At 32.2% G+C, this 20,666-nt stretch overlaps 1 protein-coding gene across 53 annotated transcripts in view; it reads right to left on the bottom strand.

Annotated features, from left to right (window-relative positions):
• Positions 1–20,666, bottom strand: part of tns1b (tensin 1b) — a 479,302-nt gene that overhangs the window by 60,648 nt on the left and 397,988 nt on the right. For 34 of the 53 annotated variants that reach the window (XM_087266581.1, XM_087266576.1, XM_087266579.1 and 31 more), the window contains 1 exon segment: positions 5,402–6,850. In XM_087266581.1, coding sequence (XP_087122707.1) covers positions 5,402–6,850 — 1,449 coding nt within the window. 53 annotated transcript variants of the gene reach the window in all.

Genomic DNA, 20,666 nt, shown 5'->3' on the forward strand with positions numbered 1-20,666 from the left:
CCTGTTGGTTAGAACATTTCTGCTGTGGCTTGGATGTCAAATTGTAAGTCGAATTTTCAAAAAAAAAAAAAAACAATAAAATAAACAATATCCTACTTAATAATAATAATAATAATAATAATAATAATAATAATAATAATAATAATAATAATAATAATAATGGCAATGATAATAAAAATCGTCATCATCATTAATAATATTATTAAAGTAGATTTTTTTTCATTTCCTAATAAATATTACATTTCATTTCTGAATAAATAGCCTCAATATCTATTTATTTAAATGATTTATATATGATATTAGAATATGTGTTAGCTTTTGTAAGACATTTACAATTTTAGAATAGAATATGTAATGTACTTAATAATATTAGTAAAGGAAACACCGGCCCTATATGTGCCATTTACATATATTTCAGTTAATATCGAAAACGAGTGGATGTTTTTACCAAAAATAATATTAGGTTTTATTTTAATGCAAGTGCATGTAAAACAAAACAAAAATACACAAAGAAATTATGGTTCTTCACTAAAGAAGTAGTTACTCCACCCCGTTAGCATCATTATGGGCATTTTATGTTATAACTAATGTAGTTTAAATGATGGATCTGCGACAGAGAAACTATGGGGTTTGGAAAACTGCTTCTTTTCCCAAACGATGCATCATACTATGATAGTTCAGCCGCAAGTTACGTCGTTGTTTGGGAAACGCACCCCAGGGTGTGGTCCTGGTTACTACAGTATATAATAATAATAATAATAATAATAATAATAATAATAATAATAATAATAATAATAATAATAATAATAATAAAGTAAATTAAAACTGATTTCAGCTTTGTGAAAGTACAGTTGAAGTCAGAATTATTAGCCCTTCTGAATTATTAGCCCCCCTATATATTATTTACCAAATTGGTGTTTAACGGAAAGAAGATTTTTCTAACACATTTCTAAGCATAATAGTTTGTTCTGTAGAAAAAAAAAAAAAAAAAAAATATATATATATATATATATATATATATATATATATATATATATATATATTTTTTTTTTTTTTTTTTTTTTAAACACCATTTGAGAAATATTTCAGAAAAAGGAACAACCAAAAAAACTAGAATAATTTTGACTTCAGTTGAAAGTACAGTAACTAAAGTAAAACGTCATTAGGGAAAGAAATGAGCAGAATTTGAGAGATGCACGAGAGTAATAACACACAACCGCACAACATGCGCATACATCATGAGTTAATGTTAGTGGGCGGCACAGAGCATCAGAGTCACCAACCACTGAAGGAGAGAGAGCGGCGGCGATGGCCAAACTCGGGAGCACTCTGGCTGTCATTGATGCAGCGGATACGAGCAGTGTACTCTACACACCACCAGGAGGAGAAAAGGGAGGAATGATGGACCAGAAGGTAACGGAAGAAGATGAAGTGAAGGAAGGGAAGGTGGAGGTGAGGACGGGGCAGGTGTTCCACAAACAGGAGAGGATGTAAAAGAAGGGGAAAGAAGAATGTATTAGCGTATGCTAGCAAACTCCTAATAGCAAACCTATTAACCCTTGTGTATTGTTCCAGTTTGTAATGTTGGTGGCTGTTTTTGCCCCATTGACTTCCATTAGAAAGAGAAATTTTGATTGCAAAGTATGACAGCAAATAATCATGCATTCTTGGTTGTTGGTGTTTTTCCCTGTTGGGAAGAAGTAAAACTATTAATTTTTACTGTTGATCATCAGTTGGAACCATTAACCCTTTTGAAAAAAAAATAATATTAAAAAAACTTTCTGGCTTTTAAAGATTCTGGATTTTTTTGTGTTAAGCTGCTTTGACACCATCTACATTGTAAAAGCGCTACAGAAACAAGGATTAATTGAATTTAATTGAATTCTATGGAGTAACAGCAAATTATAGTGTGTGTGCATAAATAAACTTACTATGTCTACTATGTTCATCGCTTAGCAATCAAAAAAAATTATCATAATGGAAGTCAAGGTGGCAAAAATAGCCACTAACATATTGAAATGGTAGTACATTTGTCCAGAGTGTATTGTTGAGTTTTTGGAAAAAAATTTTTTAAGCATTTTCTCAAAATATGTGTCAAAATAAGATTTGCTCACCAGAAAGCACTTCATTTGCCGAAACACTGAGAAATTTGTGGTCAAATGAAGACTCAAAATCAATCCAGAATGGATGAAATTATACCCAACAGCACACAAGGGTTAAATCAAATGGTGTTTGGTAAGGTTTGTTGATATAACAAAAAAAATAAAATAAATGGTACAATATATTACCTAGCCATACCGTACAGATGTTCTAAAGGATTAGTTCACTAAAAATGGAAATTATGATATTAATTACTTACTCTCTCTTGTTGTTCCGATCCCCTGAGATATCATTAGAACACTAATTAACATTTGTTAGATGAAATCTCTCTCATATCCTCCAGACAGCAATGGTTTTGAATAGTTAACCCTTTTTATAGTCTCGTTGCCCCACCCCCCACCAAAAAATGTGTGAGTTTTTTTAATTGTGACCTTTATTACTTAGAAGGCATTGCTTTAAAGTTACCATGATGACGTGCATACATATATTGTGTAATGTCTGATATTCTTATTCTCAAATAAGAGTAAGAACACACACTCTGTGATTTAAACAGCTTAATAATGATCATATTATTTGATCAATGATAAGCGATGTGTGCCGCCATGTTAGTGGAGGATGCTGGATTATAACATGTTAACTCCTCTACTTCTCCTGAATTACTTGAAAGTAAGCAGTGGGTTTACTGGGAAAAGAATAGAGTAAACCTTCTAATTACCTAAACAGTGTGCATCTAATCTGAATACCACATGGCGTCATCGATTATGTGTTAAATTATTATTATGGCCATCTTCATAGACATCAGTGTGTATTTTTTAAAAAGCAATTAATGTTATGTTTTGCTAGTACATATGTGTATTTAAATGTTTGAAACTTAAAATAAACATCATTTGTTTGAAAATGACCCTAAAATGTGATTTTTGAATAGCCTTGCTATTGTCTTTTAATTATATTTTAATATATATTATATTCTGATTCTCAAAAATGTGTAAGAACATGCACTTCATGATTCAAACTGCTTAATAATGATCATATTATTTGATCTATGATGACCGATGGGTAAAGTCATGTAATTGAGGAATTAGATCTGCTGGATTTACAACACGTTAACTCATCAACTTCTCCTGAATTACATGAAAGTAAGTGGCGGTTTAACTGGGAGAAGAATAGAGTAAACGTTCTAGTTGCTTAAACAGTGTATATCTGATGTGAATACACACATTGTCATTAATTATTTGAAAAATAATTATCATAGACTTCTTCAGCCATCAGCGTGTATTTTTTTAAACCATTAACGTTACGTTTTTCTAGTACTTATGTGTATTTAAATGTTTGAAAAATTAGTGATTTATGACAAGAGCTTCTATCTGCCTCAGCCATTGCAGGAAGTGAATTTAAGTTTGGCAAATTATGACGTGACGCACTAAACGTTTTAATCACACTGGTGTGACCGTACACATCAAACAGTAAAAAGTCAAAAAAATTAACTGAAAACATTGTCAAAACTTCCCATGGGACTTCCATAGTTTAAATGTAATCATATGATACTCCAAGAACACTTTTGTACGCCAATAAATTATAAATGACTTTACCAATATCTCCCATGTCAGATCAGGGTGCATGACTACTACCTGCAATATCTCTCTTGCCTGTTGCTCTTCTGAGTCTAATGGCAAGATGCCATACTGGCCATAGTAAACATGCACTCTAATCTGAAACAAAAGAGAGGATATAGGCAAAAAAAAGTCATATTGAAATTTTTTTGGTGCACAAAATTATTCTTGGAGCTTCGTACAGCTACAGTTAAAATGTGGAATGTTTTGACAATGTTTTTGCTTCCTTTTCTGGACCTTTGTTTTGGGACCATTGCAGTCTATGGAGAATAGGGTAGCTCTTAAATTTAATCTTAAATTTATTAATTTGAGTTCTGATATTGAAACAACGCATGGGTGAGTAGTTAATAACATGATTTTCATTTTTGGGTGAACTAACTCTTCAGTCAGTAAGATAAACACACTTCTGTGTGTTGAGACAAGCGGATGGTTAATATAGACAAAGTGCTCCTCTAATTCTAGATAGTGACATGACTGATAACCAAATCCCAATACTAGATACTGAGAGCTCTCCAATCAGTGTTGCAAGAACTTGTGTCAGGAGCAAGGACTTGAGGGAAGATTATAAAGAAAGAGAGCAGCTTCCTCCTATTGCTGTCCTTCCTATTAGAGGAACACTTATCTCTGCTGAGTCAACAACACTTCTAAGACTTGGTCGGTAATAAAACAGAAACCTAATTGACTAGGTTTGAGAGCTTGACACTATCTTAGTTAAACCCTTGCAGGTTTCCTGAGTTCTCAAACTTGTATTGATAGCTTTTGATAGAAAGAGAGAAGCGATCAGAGCTATTCCTCCAAGCAAACAACCTTCATTACATGTCTGATGCTTTAAAACATTGACTTTGTAAAATAAAAAGACAACGAAGGCACAGTCACTATAAACTTTACCACAAAGGGGCATTAGTGAGCCAGAGCATCAGCCCTTGTTCGAGTAAATATGGTTTCCATTTATGTTTTTGGCAGATACTTGGTGAGGAGTAAATGGAAGTCCATATATACTTATATACTTTGTTTATAACATTTTCAGTTGTACGATCCATCAGCAGTGTAATATATGTAATTAAAACTCACGACTAAGCAAGTCATGGTGAATTTAGTATGCAACAAAACAAGACTTGATCAACAAACAACTGACAAGTTACCATTAGTCACACGGGGAAATACATGTGCTTCCAGGAAAATCTTTTTAAAACTTTTAAGCTGAACAGATAATTTAAACAGAAAAAAAGTACACTGCTCTATAACAGCCCTCAGTTCTTTGGGCATCTTTCCAGATGTGATGTACAAATGTTCAGTTTTGGTTTGGCACAAAAAAAGAAATGTGGTCTGATACTGAGGCTTAGGCCAGAAGCACTTTGGACAAAGCTTTCTTTGTGATCTCACAGTGCTTCTGTCATTGACTACAAAGAAACTCCACCAAAAAAGGCACCGCCTTCAATGTAAAAGGCAGCTTTTAAGACAACCTTAGCTTAAGCACTCAAACATAGAGATGAATTCCTGTACTATAGTTCCAATGACATAATTACGCAATTAGCATTTTCTACATTTAAAAAATCTGATAAAGCATTGCAGCCTAATAGTTAAAAGTCTTAACTAGTTAGCACATGTTTTTATTGATCAACAAACCATCAGAAATGCACATATGAGCAAGAAAACTGACTGTTAAAAAGGTATTTCGAGGTTGATCTTACCAGCTACACGGTGAGCTACAAGACCCTCCAATTTGTAGCTGCTATCTTCTGGTTCAGACTCTTTGGGAAGAGGGGATGAGGAAGAAGAGTAGCTACGCTGAGTCTCCTGAGGCTCGGGGGACTGGGATGTGGTACTTGAGGGATAAATGTTGAGGGGTTTCAACTGGAGAACTCCAAAGGTGGAGGAAGGCACTGTGGACTGGGACATGGGGGCCTGACCTCCTGCTTCAGAAGCGAATTCGACATGCTGGGATGTAGTTGTGGGTTTCTGCTGTTTCATGGTGGGTTGTGAAGGCTCTCCAGTTACTTGTTGAAAGGTCAAAGGAAATCCCATTGAAGAGGCCGCACCGCGGTCATGAATAGCAGTGTCAGCCTGGTAGGATGGGCGTGCTTGGGTTTGAGAGAAAGATGGTTGGGTGGTGACCACACCACTTTCTCCAGATGGAGCGCTGTGGGATTTGGGGACTTGAGTAAGTGCTGGATCAAGGTCCAGCATCAGCATGTTGAGGGCTTCAATGGACTGCTCAATCTCTTGTTGAGATGCCATCTGAGGGAACTCTGGAAGGCTGTGGGATTGTAGTACAGGGTTGAAGGTGACCCCATCTGTGACTGGGACTTCTGGTACACCAAATTGTTGCCAAACATTCAGTCTCTGCACGGCATCCCTACTGCTGGTTGTGCGTGCTGGAGCTTTGGGCATGTACTTCTGGTCTGTGTTCGGGGTTGCTCCTAATGACTGAGATCGATAGATGTTGCCATTCTGGTTAGCATACCCACTAGGGGCTCCCAAGTGCTCTTGGACAGATGATGAGCTGTGAACTCTGGGCTCTAGCATTTTCTCATGGACACTCTTCTCTAAGTAGGGCATATCTTGTCCATTAATGACTGTCTCTGACTGGTAGTATAGATCCGCAGGAGTGGCTCTGCCCTCAAAAGATGAGAGAGTTCCAAGACTGTCCACACTGTTCCCTTCCTGGCTGATGGGCAAGTCATCATCAAGGATATCTGTCTCTCTGTCTATGTTGCTGTGTCCATTGACGTGTACCTGGGCAGGGACGAGATGTAGGACTCCACCACCTCCACCACCACCCCCACCAGGGCTGCTTTGGTAACCTGTGCGATGCATTGGTGCTTCCAAACCACTGAGCAACTGGTCCAGCTCCTGTTTCTCCTCAGGGCTGAGGGGCTGGGAAGATGGCTGACTCACCAATGCTGGCTGATGGCTGGCTTCATCAGTGCGGTCAGTCTTGATGGACGCTGTGGAGTTGCCTGAATCACTGCTTACAGACAAGGCGTGGTCAACTGGTGGTAGAGTGTGGTCTACAGCAGGTAAAGTGTGATCAGCAGCAGCTGGGAGACCATTGGCTGTAACCCCTCCTTCCAGAGACTCTTTCTTACGAACTTTAGCGTAGAGACTACCATCCAATGGACCTTCGGTGTGAATAACGTCTGTAGAAGATAAAAAAATTATGTTTTAATTTTTTTTTTTCCATACACACACAAATACGTACTAAGCTGTTTTAAGGTCTGCCTAAGTCAGGGGTGCCCAAACTTGGTACTGGAGGGCCAGTGTCCTGCAGAGTTTAGTTCCAAGCCCAATCAGACACACCTGAACCAGTTAATTAACCTCTTTCTAGGTATACTAGAAACTTCAAGGCAGGTGTCGAAAGACACTGGAGCTAATGCAGGACACCAGCTCTCCAGGACTGAGTTTGGGCACCCTGGCCTAAGTACATCAAAATCACATTCATATGTCACATCACTCAATAATTAAGTTCTACCAGATACTCCTTCAGTTAAAGTAACATTTAACACATTATTCACGCATCCATTATCAACCCTAGAAAAGCTTACTTTCTTTACCACAATGGGAACACAAGTAGCAAATTAACATTAGTATTTGTTCAGCATATCTTGTCCCATGTGGCCAAGTTTAGGCCTGGAGCAGTCCAGCAGAGCATCAACCTCTAACCTGAACCAAATGCACTTGAACAAGCTAATCAAGGTCTAAAGGTTCCTGGAAAGCAAGGTTAGATCAAAAATTTGCAGGACTGTGGTTCTCGGGGGAACATTTGACTACTGAAAATCACATCTGTCTTGCCAAGTGAAAGGCTGCAAATCATCAAATGCAACTTTTGTTTTTTACCAAAAGGACCAACAAAATTTCCAAAAGAGACAGAAATGCTGACAAAGAGCATGTCTGTAGGCTGAAGTGTATTTCGGGCATCTGCATTGTGGTCACATCACAGTAAAAATAATATTCAATTCAACTCTCAACAATCTTTATTTCTATAGCGCTTTTGCAATGGAGATTGTGTCAAAGCAGCTTAACATAGAAGTTCTATTAAACTGAAACTGCGTCAGTCCAGTTTTCAGAGTTGAAGTTCAGTTCAATTCAGTGTGGTTTAAATTTCATTGCTGAAAGTCCAAACACTGAAGAGCAAATCAATCCATGCACAGCTCCACAAGTCTCAAACCAAGCAAGAATGGTAGCAACAGTGGCGAGCAACAAAACTTCACCAATTGACAAAAGTGAAGGAAAAAATGACCTTAAGAGTACATTATTATGTATAGTACAATATTGTAAATTCAGCAATACTACAACTTGAACCATTGCAGTAAATCACTGCCTTACGCAAGCTTCAAGGTATTGTTCATCTAAAAATCTAATCTTGCTTTGGACCCCAATTGTAACTCTGCAGACAAAACACAGATAAACTTTCCAAACATATGTTTCAAGTTGAACTAAAAATAGAAACTCTTCAGAATGACATGAAGGTGACTAATTGATGACACGTTTTTAATTTTCATGTTAGCTCCGTCTTAATTATTTGAGAAAACTAAACCCTTGATACTGATGCCTTGTTTCTTGTAGACTAGTGAGATACTTGTGATTGTTCTTAACCATGTAAACACTGAAAGAATGAGCACTCAGTTTATGTCAAAACAATCAAAATTCACAAAGTCAGATGGAGAATTCTCTACCTAAAACAGGCACGTGTACACACACATGACCGAACAGCAGCTCCACCTCATACAATGAGTCACTTTGCACCTCTCATGAGAGAAACCACGGTCCCAGTCCAAGCCATTGAATCACCAATGGAAAAATCACCACATGCTGGATTGAAGGCATTTCCTGTCTCCTTGGAATTGTAGCATCATTTCCTATACTAATGCCTTTACACACATGCTCGGACACTTACACAAACATGTAGCACACCTATTTTAGGGTGGCTGTGAGTCAATGTATCTTTGGCTCTTAACAATCAGTGTCTTGTTTCCCTGTGGTCATGCATTTTAATAACAGACTGTAAGTGTTTTCTGCCTTTCCAAAACCACCAAGCCACTGTTTGACAGATCACTCCGCAATGGCCTTTTGATATCAACAATGCATCGCAATTCCAGAAAAAAAAAACACGAAAAGAAAAAAAAAAGTGTGTTCTGTTCAGAGTGCTTGGAAGAACGAGACAGCCTCAAAACCACAGACTGTGACAAAATGTCATTCATTCGGTTAGAGCCAGCCTGAAACACTCATGCTGAGTTTCCCATGGTGTCTTAATGCAGGATCTGTAGAGCCACAAATCTGATAATACAGCTGGGAAAAGTGGGCACAATACCGTGCTTTACTATGCTGTTTTTGGGACAATCTAGAGTTAAGGACAAGAGACTCATGGCTCTCTAGTCATCCACAATCCGACTTGTGAGTTTTGGCATAAAGTTTGATCCAAAAATTCTCAGTTAGGTGTGGAGAAAAGAAACAGCTTAGATGTGTTTTATTTTTAAGAGCCAATTACAGTATATTTCCCAGAAATGACCTGCTATGTGCAAAGTTGTAGTCAGAATGGTTAGCTCCCCTGTTTATTTTTTTCCCTAATTTCTGTTTGACAGAGGGAAGATTTCTTTAACACATTTCTAAACATAATAGTTGTAATAACTTATCTCTAATAACTGATTTATTATATCTTTGCCAGGATGACAATAAATACTATTTTACAGGCTATTTTTAAGACACTGCTATTCAGATTAAAGTGACAGTTAAAGGCTTAACTAGGTTAATTAGGTTAACAAGGCAGAAGAAAAAATATCAGACATACTGTGAAAATGTCCTTGCTCTGTTAATCATTATTTGGGAAATATTTAAAACCAGGGGGTGTATATATATATATATATATATATATATATATATATATATATATATATATATGGGTTAATGATGGGTTAATAATTCTGACCTTAACTGTATAATCATCAACTAATATATATATATATATATATATATATATATATATATATATATATATATATATATATATATATATATATATATATATATATATATATTTATATAATTATTATTATTTTTTATTTTTATTTTTATTTTATTTTTTCTCAAAGTTACTAGCCACTCACCATTTTTACTACCCACAATTTTGTTGTTGGGAAAATATATTTTATATCCATAAATTTGTCTTTGGCATTCCAAAATTACTTGATTTAAAATTTGTGTTTTCCACATGCCATCTCTGTTGTGTATGAGGCTGTGGTTTCATAGTGTCATATTGCAATTAGTTTGTTTATTTATTTATTTATTTATTTATTTATTTATTTATTTATTTATTTATTTATTTATTTATTTATTTATTTATTATTAATAGTTTATATCACATGACTTTTCAGGGCTCGACAATAAGGACTTGCCAAGTTTTTTTCTTTAAAAAAAAAATTAAAACTGCTTTTATTCTAGCCAAAATGAAACAAATAAGACTTTCTCCAGAAGAAAAAATGTTATCAGACATACTGTGAAAATTTCCTTGCTCTGTTAAACATATTTTAGGAAATATTTAAAAAAGAAAAAAAAATAAATCAAAGGGGAGCTAATAAATAGTTCTGACTTCAACTCTATGTGTGTGTATGTATGTATGTATGTATGTATGTATGTATGTATGTATGTATGTATGTATGTATGTATGTATATATATGTATATATATATATATGTATGTGTATATATATATTTGGGGTGGGGCAAAATATCAATATTGATACAGCGGCGATACATTATCGATACTCTGGCGCCAAGTATCGATATTTATCTCAAAGTACAAAAGATAATAATTAATTATTCATTCAGTCTTACACTAACTGCAGCAGTTTACCGCTTTGACTGCAGTACACCCAGCCTACACCAGGTGACACATCCAATAATGGTGGATAAACAATACATCAGAAATGCACCAGCATCATTTAACCACTGACAGATAAGCCATTGCAATGGTGAAAATCTCTGGCATATGGATACACCTGTTAAAGCTGGACCAATATTTTTTTGTGTTTCAGACATCCAGCTCTCCCCAATCTAGTTTCTCCCTTAAGTCAGTGGTCAGAGCTGTGAGACTTCGCATAGGAATATGTACTAAAACGAATCTGCCAAAATTTATATTAGACAAAGATATCAACAGGACATGAACATATTATTTAATGGACCTTGTGTTTATTTAACCATTGCAGACCAAGAGAAAGTCAGATGCTATTATGAAAACTTTGGCTAAAAATATTAGGGACAAAATAATTAAATAAATATATATTTTTTTAATTCTTTTTTTTTATTTGATAAGTAAATAACTAATGTTCTCCACTGCTGGGGACATCAAAAGTGGTCATAGGAGTCTGTGCACCTATGAACTATGAACATTCTGATCAGTTACTGTTCTTGAAAAAATATATCAATCTAGTGGGAATGCATGAGTTTGCATTAAAATTAAACCAGGGCTAAGCATAAAATACTTCATTTAAGTTGGCGAAGTTGTATTAAGTGTCCCAATTCCACAAAGTTGAGCTTCTGATGCTCTCTGCACATCTGCATTTTTGGTCGCACTTTATTTTGATGGTCCGTTTGTTGAATTTGTTACAAGTTGACATGTACTTGCAAAGTTTCTTATAGTCAGTTAAATGTCTGTTGAACGATCAGTATCAACAGATATCAAGCAGACAGTCTACTAATACTCAAATGGACCATCAAAAAAAAAATGTTGCCGCATTTTTTGAGCTTGTTTGATAGCTTTGTTACATTGTTTCAATTCTATAAGTTGTGCTGTTAATATAAGAAATGCTTCTTATAACATTTTGATGGATTTTTTTTCTCATTCATTTACAAATATTGTGATACATCGTAGATCATTTTCTTGTGATATATTAATATTTAGTAGAATTGCTGATATTGTGATATATTAATATCGTGATAATATCGTGATAATTATTAGCCCCCCTTTGATTTTTTTTTCTTTTTTTAAATATTTCCCAAATGATGTTTACCAGAGCAAGGACATTTTCACAGTGTGTCTGATAATTTTTTTTTCTTCTAGAGAAAGTCTTATCTGTTTTATTACAGCTAGAATAAAATCAGTTAAAAATTTTTTAAGGCCATTTTAAGGTAAAAATTATTAGCCCCTTTAAGCTATATATATTTTTCGATTGTCTACAGAACAAACCATCGTTATACAATAAATTGCCAAAGTACCCTAACCTGCCTAGTTAACCGAATTGACCTAGTTAAGCATTTAAATGTCATTTTAAGCTGTATAGAAGTGTCTTGAAAAAATTCTAGTCAAATATTATTTAGTGTTATCATGGCAAAGCTAAAAAAAATCAGTTATTAGAGATGAGTTATTAAAACTATTAGGTTTAGAAATGTGTTGAAGAAATCTTCTCTCCATTAAACAGATATTAGGGGAAAAAATAAACAAGGGGGATACTAATTCTGACTTCTACTGTATGTATTTTGCATATATTTCCATATTATATCATATTTCTATGCGAGTTTACTATACATCACCGAAAAAGAAACAACAGTTTCTTTTCCAACTCTTTCAAGTTACAATATACTTTCAAATGACTTTCTATTGAACAAATTGAGCATTAAGCATGTCAAAAACCCTTTTAAACATATGACGCTGCTAACCTTCTAAATGAAGACTTGAGGTGCTTTCATCTGACTATGATTTTTATGTGCAATATGGATCATGTGGCGGCTAGAGACTAACAGCTCTTTAAAAATAGACATCCTGGGTTACCTCAAGTGACCTGTGGACCTTTAGGTTGTAGATGTCTGCTTGCAACATATTCAATGATCACCTTTGACCTCGTGTCACATGCAGCTATGTGACCTACAGGTTCGAATGGAGGTTACACACGAGAATACACAAGCTGATGTCTGTCAAACACTGCCAACCTTGATGTTCGTAGTTGCACATCAAATATAAATAGGTTGTGGACCAAAATAAATACTATCAATATGCATGATATCAGGTTAGCATCAATACCACACTTTCAGCTGTACAACTGAAAATGTACTTTTTGCAAATCACATGAACAAGATTGATTATAGAGTATAATTTAATAATATTAATAATAATAATAATAATAAAATGTATTATTATTATTATTATTATATAATTACTATTATTATTATTATTAAAATATAAGTACTGTATAACATAATTATTTAAAATACAAACAAAATATATATATTATGAATTTCTTCAGTTGCAAAAATATTTTTAAAGAAAGTTTAATATAATTGAAACAGTCACGTTTACCACTTTGAATATTAATTCAACACTTAGTCTAATTCAACAGGGCCAGCTTTAAATAAAAGTGTACATAGAGTAATGTCTCTAATCACTCAGTAAATTGCTTCTGCACAGTGGCTCATATTCATTTTTGACATCCCATTGTTTTTTACTGCAAAAAAATATATAAATAAATAAATAAAAATACAGTTATTTACTGCCAATTGTGGTTGCCAGTAAGACTATCCATTTACAAGCACATTGTAAATTAATATTGAAAATTTAATGTAAAATATACAGTAACTTACTGGCAATTTTGGGTTGCAAGTAAGACGTAATTTGCAAGCACACAAGTATTGTTTGCAATTTACTGTAAAATTTACAGTAAGTTAATGGCAATTTTGGTTGCCAGTTATACTGTCAATTTACAATCGCACAGCAAATTAAAAATTACAATTTACTGTAAAAATTTACAGTTACTGACAATTTTGGTTGCCAGTAAGACTGTATATTTACAAGTGCACGTAAATTACAAATTACAATTTACTGTTTGATTTACAATAACTTAATGGCAATTTTGGTTGAAAGTAAGACTGTAAGTTTACAAGCACACAGAAATTATCAATTACAATTTATTGTACAATTTAAAGTAACCGTGCCAATTTTGGTTGCCGATAAGACTGTAAATTCATAAGTATACAGTGAATTAATATTTACAATTTACAGCAAAAATGTATAGTTCCTTACTGACAATTTTGGTAACTTTACAAGTGCAATGTAAATTAAAAATGACAACTTAGTGTACAATTTACAGTAACTTAATGGCAATTTTGGTTGTGAGTAAGAATATTTTTGCAAGCGCACAAATTATTTATTGCAATTTACTGTAAATGTACATTAACAATGTGAATTTTGGTTGTTATACTGTTAAACTGTAAATTTACAAGCACATGTAAATTATTAATTACAATTTACTGTCAAATTTATTATAAATAAATAGCAATTTTGGTTGCCAGTTACACTTTAAATTCACAAGCACTGGTAAACTATTAATTACAATTTAGGGTTTTAATTACAAGAAAGCAATTTTGGTTGCCAGTTATGAGTAAATTTACAACCGCACATAAATTATTAATTACAATTTACTGTCAAATTAACAGTAACTTAATGCCAATTGTGGTTGCCAGTAAGACTGAAAATATACAAATACACTGTAAAATATTATTTACAATTTACTGTAAAATGTACAATAACTTAATAGCAATTTTGGTTGCAAGTTATACTGTCAATTTACAAACAAATGTAAATTATTAATTACAATTTACTGTAAAATTTGCAGTAAATTAATGCTAATTTTTGGTCGCCAGTAAGACTGTAAATTTACAAGCACACGTAAAGTATTCATTACAATTTACTGTCAAATTTACAGTAACTTTATGCTAATTTTGGTTGCCAGTAAGATTGCAAAGATACAAGCACACTGTAAATTATTAATTACAATTTACAGTCAAATTTACAACAACTTAATAGCAATTTTGGTTGCAGGTTATACTGTCAATTTACAAGCACTTGTAAATTATTAATTACAATTGACTGTAAAATTTACAATAACAATGGCAATTTTGGTTGAAAGACTACATTTACAAGTGCAAGTAAATTATTAATTACAATTTAGCGTAAAGTTTACAAAAACAATGGCGAATTAGGTTGCCAGTAAGACTGTAAATTTACAAGCCTAAAAATGTAAAAATACAGCTCAGTTGTAATTATTAATTTACCATCTGCTTGTAAAAGTACAGTCTTACTGGCAACCAAAATTGATAGTAAGCTATTGTAAAATGTACAATATTTTTGTACAGTGAAGGCTAACTAGGCAAGTTAGCTTAATTAAGCAAGTCACTGGTTAACACTTGTTTATTCTGTAGCCAATCCAAGGCTGCATTAACCTAATTAAAAAGCTCACACACTGCAAAAAAACAGCTTGCATTACTCACAGTGCTTTCTGACGACCTTACATTGCAATAAACCAGAAGTTTGCAGGAGTGAATTCAGCTGTCAGCAATGAAACTATGTTTGTTTCTCCTCAGCGAGCTCAGCCTCATGGCCAGAACTTTCCTTTAGCAGCGCAGTGTGGAAAAAATGAGCCTTTCTCCCCATTCTTGCCTCCAGAGTTTCCCTTAACAATCCCTCAGCTGTTTCGAACATCTCCAAAATAACACACACCTCCAGCCATGGAGTGCCGTGCACCATGCCAACAAACCAAAGACACATCTCATGTTTTATTTGCCGCTCAAAAACACCTTATGACTTAACACAGTCTCTGTCATTAGAGTCCAGCTCAAAAAAAAAAAAAATTGTCAGACAGACTTTATTTAAATCACTGGCTGATATCGCTGCATTTATCTCCAATCATCACCCGTAAAAATAGCGTGCTGAGAACACATGCTGAAGAAGTGGTTTAAGAAGGTAGTCCCTACCTGCCCTAACAGCAGCTCTGAGCTTGTCCGAGAAGAGTGTTTGGAGGAGTGTGTGTGTGTGTGTGTGTGTGTGTGTTTCAGTGAAGGCTCTTTCTCCTCCTCCTGTGATTGAGCTGTGTGTGTTAAAGATGACAGGACTCTGAGCTTCTCACTGGACGCTCCACAGACTTACTGAGGTGGGTGTGAATTTATCCTCGCCCAGCTGTGTGTGTGTGTGTGTGTGTGTGCGCTGTCTACTAGTGTGACATCACTGAGAGGCTTGTTATCCTTCACTAACTCACTGGATCTTCTCCAAAAAGCTACTGAGGTTGCTATTTAGGCAGCGTTTACTGTTAGTCAGTGATGTTTTGCCCAAATTCTACCTATATATATACTGGAAAAGGGAAACATGTCAGTCAGTATAAATGTAAGTCAGCGTGGGTTTCCTCCGGGTGCTCCGGTTTGCCCCACAGTAGAAAAGACATGCGCTATAGGTGAATTGAAGAAACTAAATTGACCGCAGTGTATGTGTGTGATTGACAGTGTATGGATGTTTCCCAGTACTGGGTTGCAGCTAAAAGGCCATCCACTGTGTAAAACATATGCTGAATAAGTAGGCAGTTCATTCCGCTGTGGCGACCCGTGATTAATAAATGGAGCAAGCTGAAGCAAAAATGAATGAATGAATGAACATGAAAGTATTTGTTGTCATGATTTTTTGCCATATATATATATATATATATATATATATATATATGTATATATAAATTTGTACGGTTATAGTATGATAGAGAGAGTTGACTATGTAGTTTTTTGGAATAAAACACACACAATAACAGACACACAAACACTCTCTGACTGCGGTTCAAACTCAATACTGTGTGTCCATAAACACTGAAACTCTCCAAAACCCACTGCTGCACTTTTGTTTTATGAAAGCAATAAGTTACTCTTCTGCACTACAGTGATTTTACCACAGTAGTACCACAGTTTTGTGTCCTGCCTAGAGCACACTTTACCGGTTTTGGCTTGAACATAATAGTTCCATGGTACTAGTTTTTGCCTGAATGGAAAACTGGCATATTATATTTAACATTGTTTGAGAAGCTTTACCTTGTTAAGATTTACAAGCACACGCAGCTGTGTGTGCATGTGTGTGTGTTTATAGTGTTTTCCCAATAGGCAAAAACAGTAGGCCTATCCGATTTCACATTACCTTGGTTAGTCGATGTTTGATGATAAAAATATGAATTGTTCTTGTAAACTTGACTAAAATTCTCTCTTTGAGTGTTACTTTTTGTCTAAAAGCATAAGATGACAGCACAACACTGGCTATTGATTAGACTGGGCTATTGTAATGTTGTTGTGTTAAAACTGTGAAAGGGAGAAGAATGAAATGGAACTGAAGACAGAGCTGTGTTGCAAGAGTAGAACAATTTTGAGATTAAGAAACAAAAGTCTCATATTAACCTAAACACCCACACACATTTTTCCAAAATGACCTTGTTTTATGAGAGAGCCTTGGGATATGGGAAAAAAAAAAGGTGCAGTGGGAATTTATTTTTGAAAACATCCAATGTAATGTCGGCAAGTAAAAAAAAATTAATAATAATAAAAAAATGAAAAATTATAAAAAATAAAATTTAAAAATTTAAAAATTTAAAAAATAAAAAATAAAACATTTAAAAATTAAATAAATAAAAATAATAAAATTAAATCAAAAATAAAATAAAATAACAAAATAAAACAAAATTAAAGTAAAATAAAATAATAAATAAATAATATAAAATAAAATAATATATATATAAAATAAAAAAATAAAATAAAAAATAAAAAATAAAATAACATAAAATAAAATAATAAAAATAAATAAATAAATAAATAAAACAAAATAAAAAAATTATATTACAAAATAAATAAAATAAAATAATTAAATTAATAAAAGTAAATAAAAAATATTAAAATAAAATAAAAATTTATAAAATTTTATATTAGACAAATAAAACAAAACAATGCACTTACAAAATCAAGCAATACATTAATCTTTATACTAAACAAATGGTTAAAAACAAGGAAGTTTTTAAGTAAAAAAATAAAATAAAATTTATATATTTATAATAATTATAAAGATATGTAAAGTTTAAGGAAAAACTTTATAGTAAATTATAATTATTATATAGTTTTAATATATAATCAAATATTTATATGAAATAATATATTAAAACATATTTAAAATGATATATTTAAAAATATGAAATATATATTAATTCAATTCCAATGAACATACAGTTTTAATTATTAATATTTAATTTCATTAGAATTCATTTATATTTGAATAGCCTATTTATTTTAATGAAACCAATTTGATTCATAACAGTGAGAATATAAAACAAAATAAAATAAAATTAAAAGTTTAAGAAAAAAAAATCAAACAACATAAAACAAAACAAAACAAAGCAAAATGTAAAGAGAATAAAAACAGTAACACTAGTCTGTTATACAAGAATGACATAATGTCTCATGTTTCATGGTGGGTGTTAAAAGCAGATAATCTCTAATAATGGATGATTCAAGGAGTAAACCATGAAGTGTTTACCTGGAGTAATGAAAGAGCAGATAAAGTTTCAGAAATGCCAAGACATGCACTGAAAAATGTGTGTGAACAGCATGTTAAATCACCAGAAAATGACCAGGGTTTAGGATCTCTTCCTTGTACTAGCTGGGCATTAATTGTGTACATTAATGATTCACATATATCTAAGCAAAATCTAACAATATAAGCTAAACTTAAAAAGAAAAAAGCTGTAGTTCTTCATGAATTGCTAAAAAAATCATACATTAATGCAGTAGCAAATTTTTGTTAAAAAGTTTTAATTATTAAATCATTCAAATTTATTTAAAAATCTAAATATATTATAATTTGATGAAACAAATATTAAAAATAAAAAAATGATAAAATGGTCAACACAATTAAAAAGTATTATAATGAATTTAATACCATGTTTTGATTAAATATGTAAAATATTTATTAATAACAGAAAACTATAATTAAGTCAACCACAAAAAGATAAATAATAATAATACTAACATATTAAAAAAATATATATAAAAAAATGTATCCACTAAATAAATAAATAAATAAATTTATGTTTTAATTAAATACGTGAAATATTTAATAATACACATAATATAATTGCAAAAAACTATAATTAATTCAACCACAAAAATTTATAAAGATAAATACTAAGCTATAAAAAATACCCTTTACAATACCCCCCAAAAAATAATACAATAAATAAATAAATAAATAAATCAGAATGTATAAATATGCTATAATTAAATATGTGAAATATTTATTAATACTGTACATATAATAAAGTTTTTTTTAAAACAACACAACAACACAAAAAAATCATAATAATATTACATATTAAACATATTAAATAAAAAATAATAAATAAATAAATAAATAAATAATAGGACTTAAAAATATGTTACAATTAAATATGTGAAATATTTAATAATAGACCTAATATAATAAAAAATATCATTAATTCAAACACAAAAACTAATAAATAAAAATACTAACCTATAAAAAATACCTTTTACAATACCCCCAAAAATGATACAATAAATTAATTAATAAATCAGAATGCATAAATATGATTTAATTAAATATGTAAAATATTTATTAATACTGTACATATAATATAGTTACTAAAAAAAAAACTATAATTCATTTAAAGTTCACTTTAAAGGAAAGGAAAAAGTATTATAATTATTTCATTCAATAGCAGAGCCCAAAAATTGGTAGTCTGAGCTTTCAATGCCATTAAAAGACATTAAGCTGAGAGGAAGGAGAAAAAAGTGTGACGGAAGGTCTGTACAAACTCCACATGTTGTGTCTGCAGGAAATGAATGTATATGTTTGTGTAAGGCCCTCAGAAACAGAGCAGCGGTCAGCAAACACAAATCCTGACAATGTGACACGACTGATATCAGTGATGACAAACAGCCGCCGCTGTGAATCAAAATACACTTTAACACTCACTGCCAAAACAGTCCTGCTGAATCACACACTGCAGATGACCAGTCCTGTCTGAGCTCATCTGTATTTATCTGATGCTTTTCACAAACCACCAACAATATGAGTGATAGAAACTCATCTACAGCTTGCTTTAGCACATAAAAACCTGTCAATCACTAAAAAGTAAAAAAAAGTATACCGAGCTACAGGCCTAAAGTGCTTAAAAAATTCTTAAAATGGAAATAAATTAATAATAATAGATTTTGTATATATATATATATATATATATATATATATATATATATATATATATATATATATATATATATATATATATATATATATATATATATATATATATGTATGTATGTATGTATGTATGTATGTATGTATGTATATATATATATATATATATATATATATATATATATATATATATATATATATATATATACATACATACATACATACATACATACATATATATATATATATATATATATATATATATATATGTATGTATGTATGTATGTATGTATATATATATATATATATATATATATATATATATATAGATATAGATATAGATATATATATATAGATATAGATATAGATATAGATACATATAAGTCTATTGTTTTTGTATATTTTATATTATTATTATTAATAATAATAATAATAATAATAATAATAATAATAATAATAATAATAATAATAATAATCTGTATATAACGCAATTTAGATTTTGGGGAAGTCTGCAATGGTCATGGGTTTTCTCAGAAAACACTGTGTAAGGACTTGGGAAGAGGACAAAGTGCTGTGTTTGACTTCACAAGAGCTCCTGGTAATGGAGGCTGTAAAAGGTAAGTGCAGGACATTAAATATGCATTAATGAGGTATTTGATGATCCTCTTATATAACGGCAGAGATGAAAGAGCTGAGAAAGGTCCGTGTGATTAAAGTACAGAATCAAAAAAGCAGACACAACCTCAGAGCAATATAAAGGCCACAATGCCCTTCAGCTGAAATCCAAGAATGAACTGGTGTGATGTCATTTTAAGCAATTCAGGCCAAAACAAAGTTTATGTGGGGTTAACTCGAGGAGTCTGAAACTGTTTGCCAATGCAAACCTTATTGAAATATTCATTTTAGCTGGTCAACGCATTTAAACTACAGTTGCTGATTATGTAGTGGGTGTGGCTCAGAGGCCCTG

This window comes from Danio rerio, chromosome 9 (assembly GCF_052040795.2).
Source record: "Danio rerio strain M-AB ecotype USA chromosome 9, GRCz13ab, whole genome shotgun sequence".
Lineage (NCBI taxonomy): Eukaryota > Metazoa > Chordata > Actinopteri > Cypriniformes > Danionidae > Danio > Danio rerio.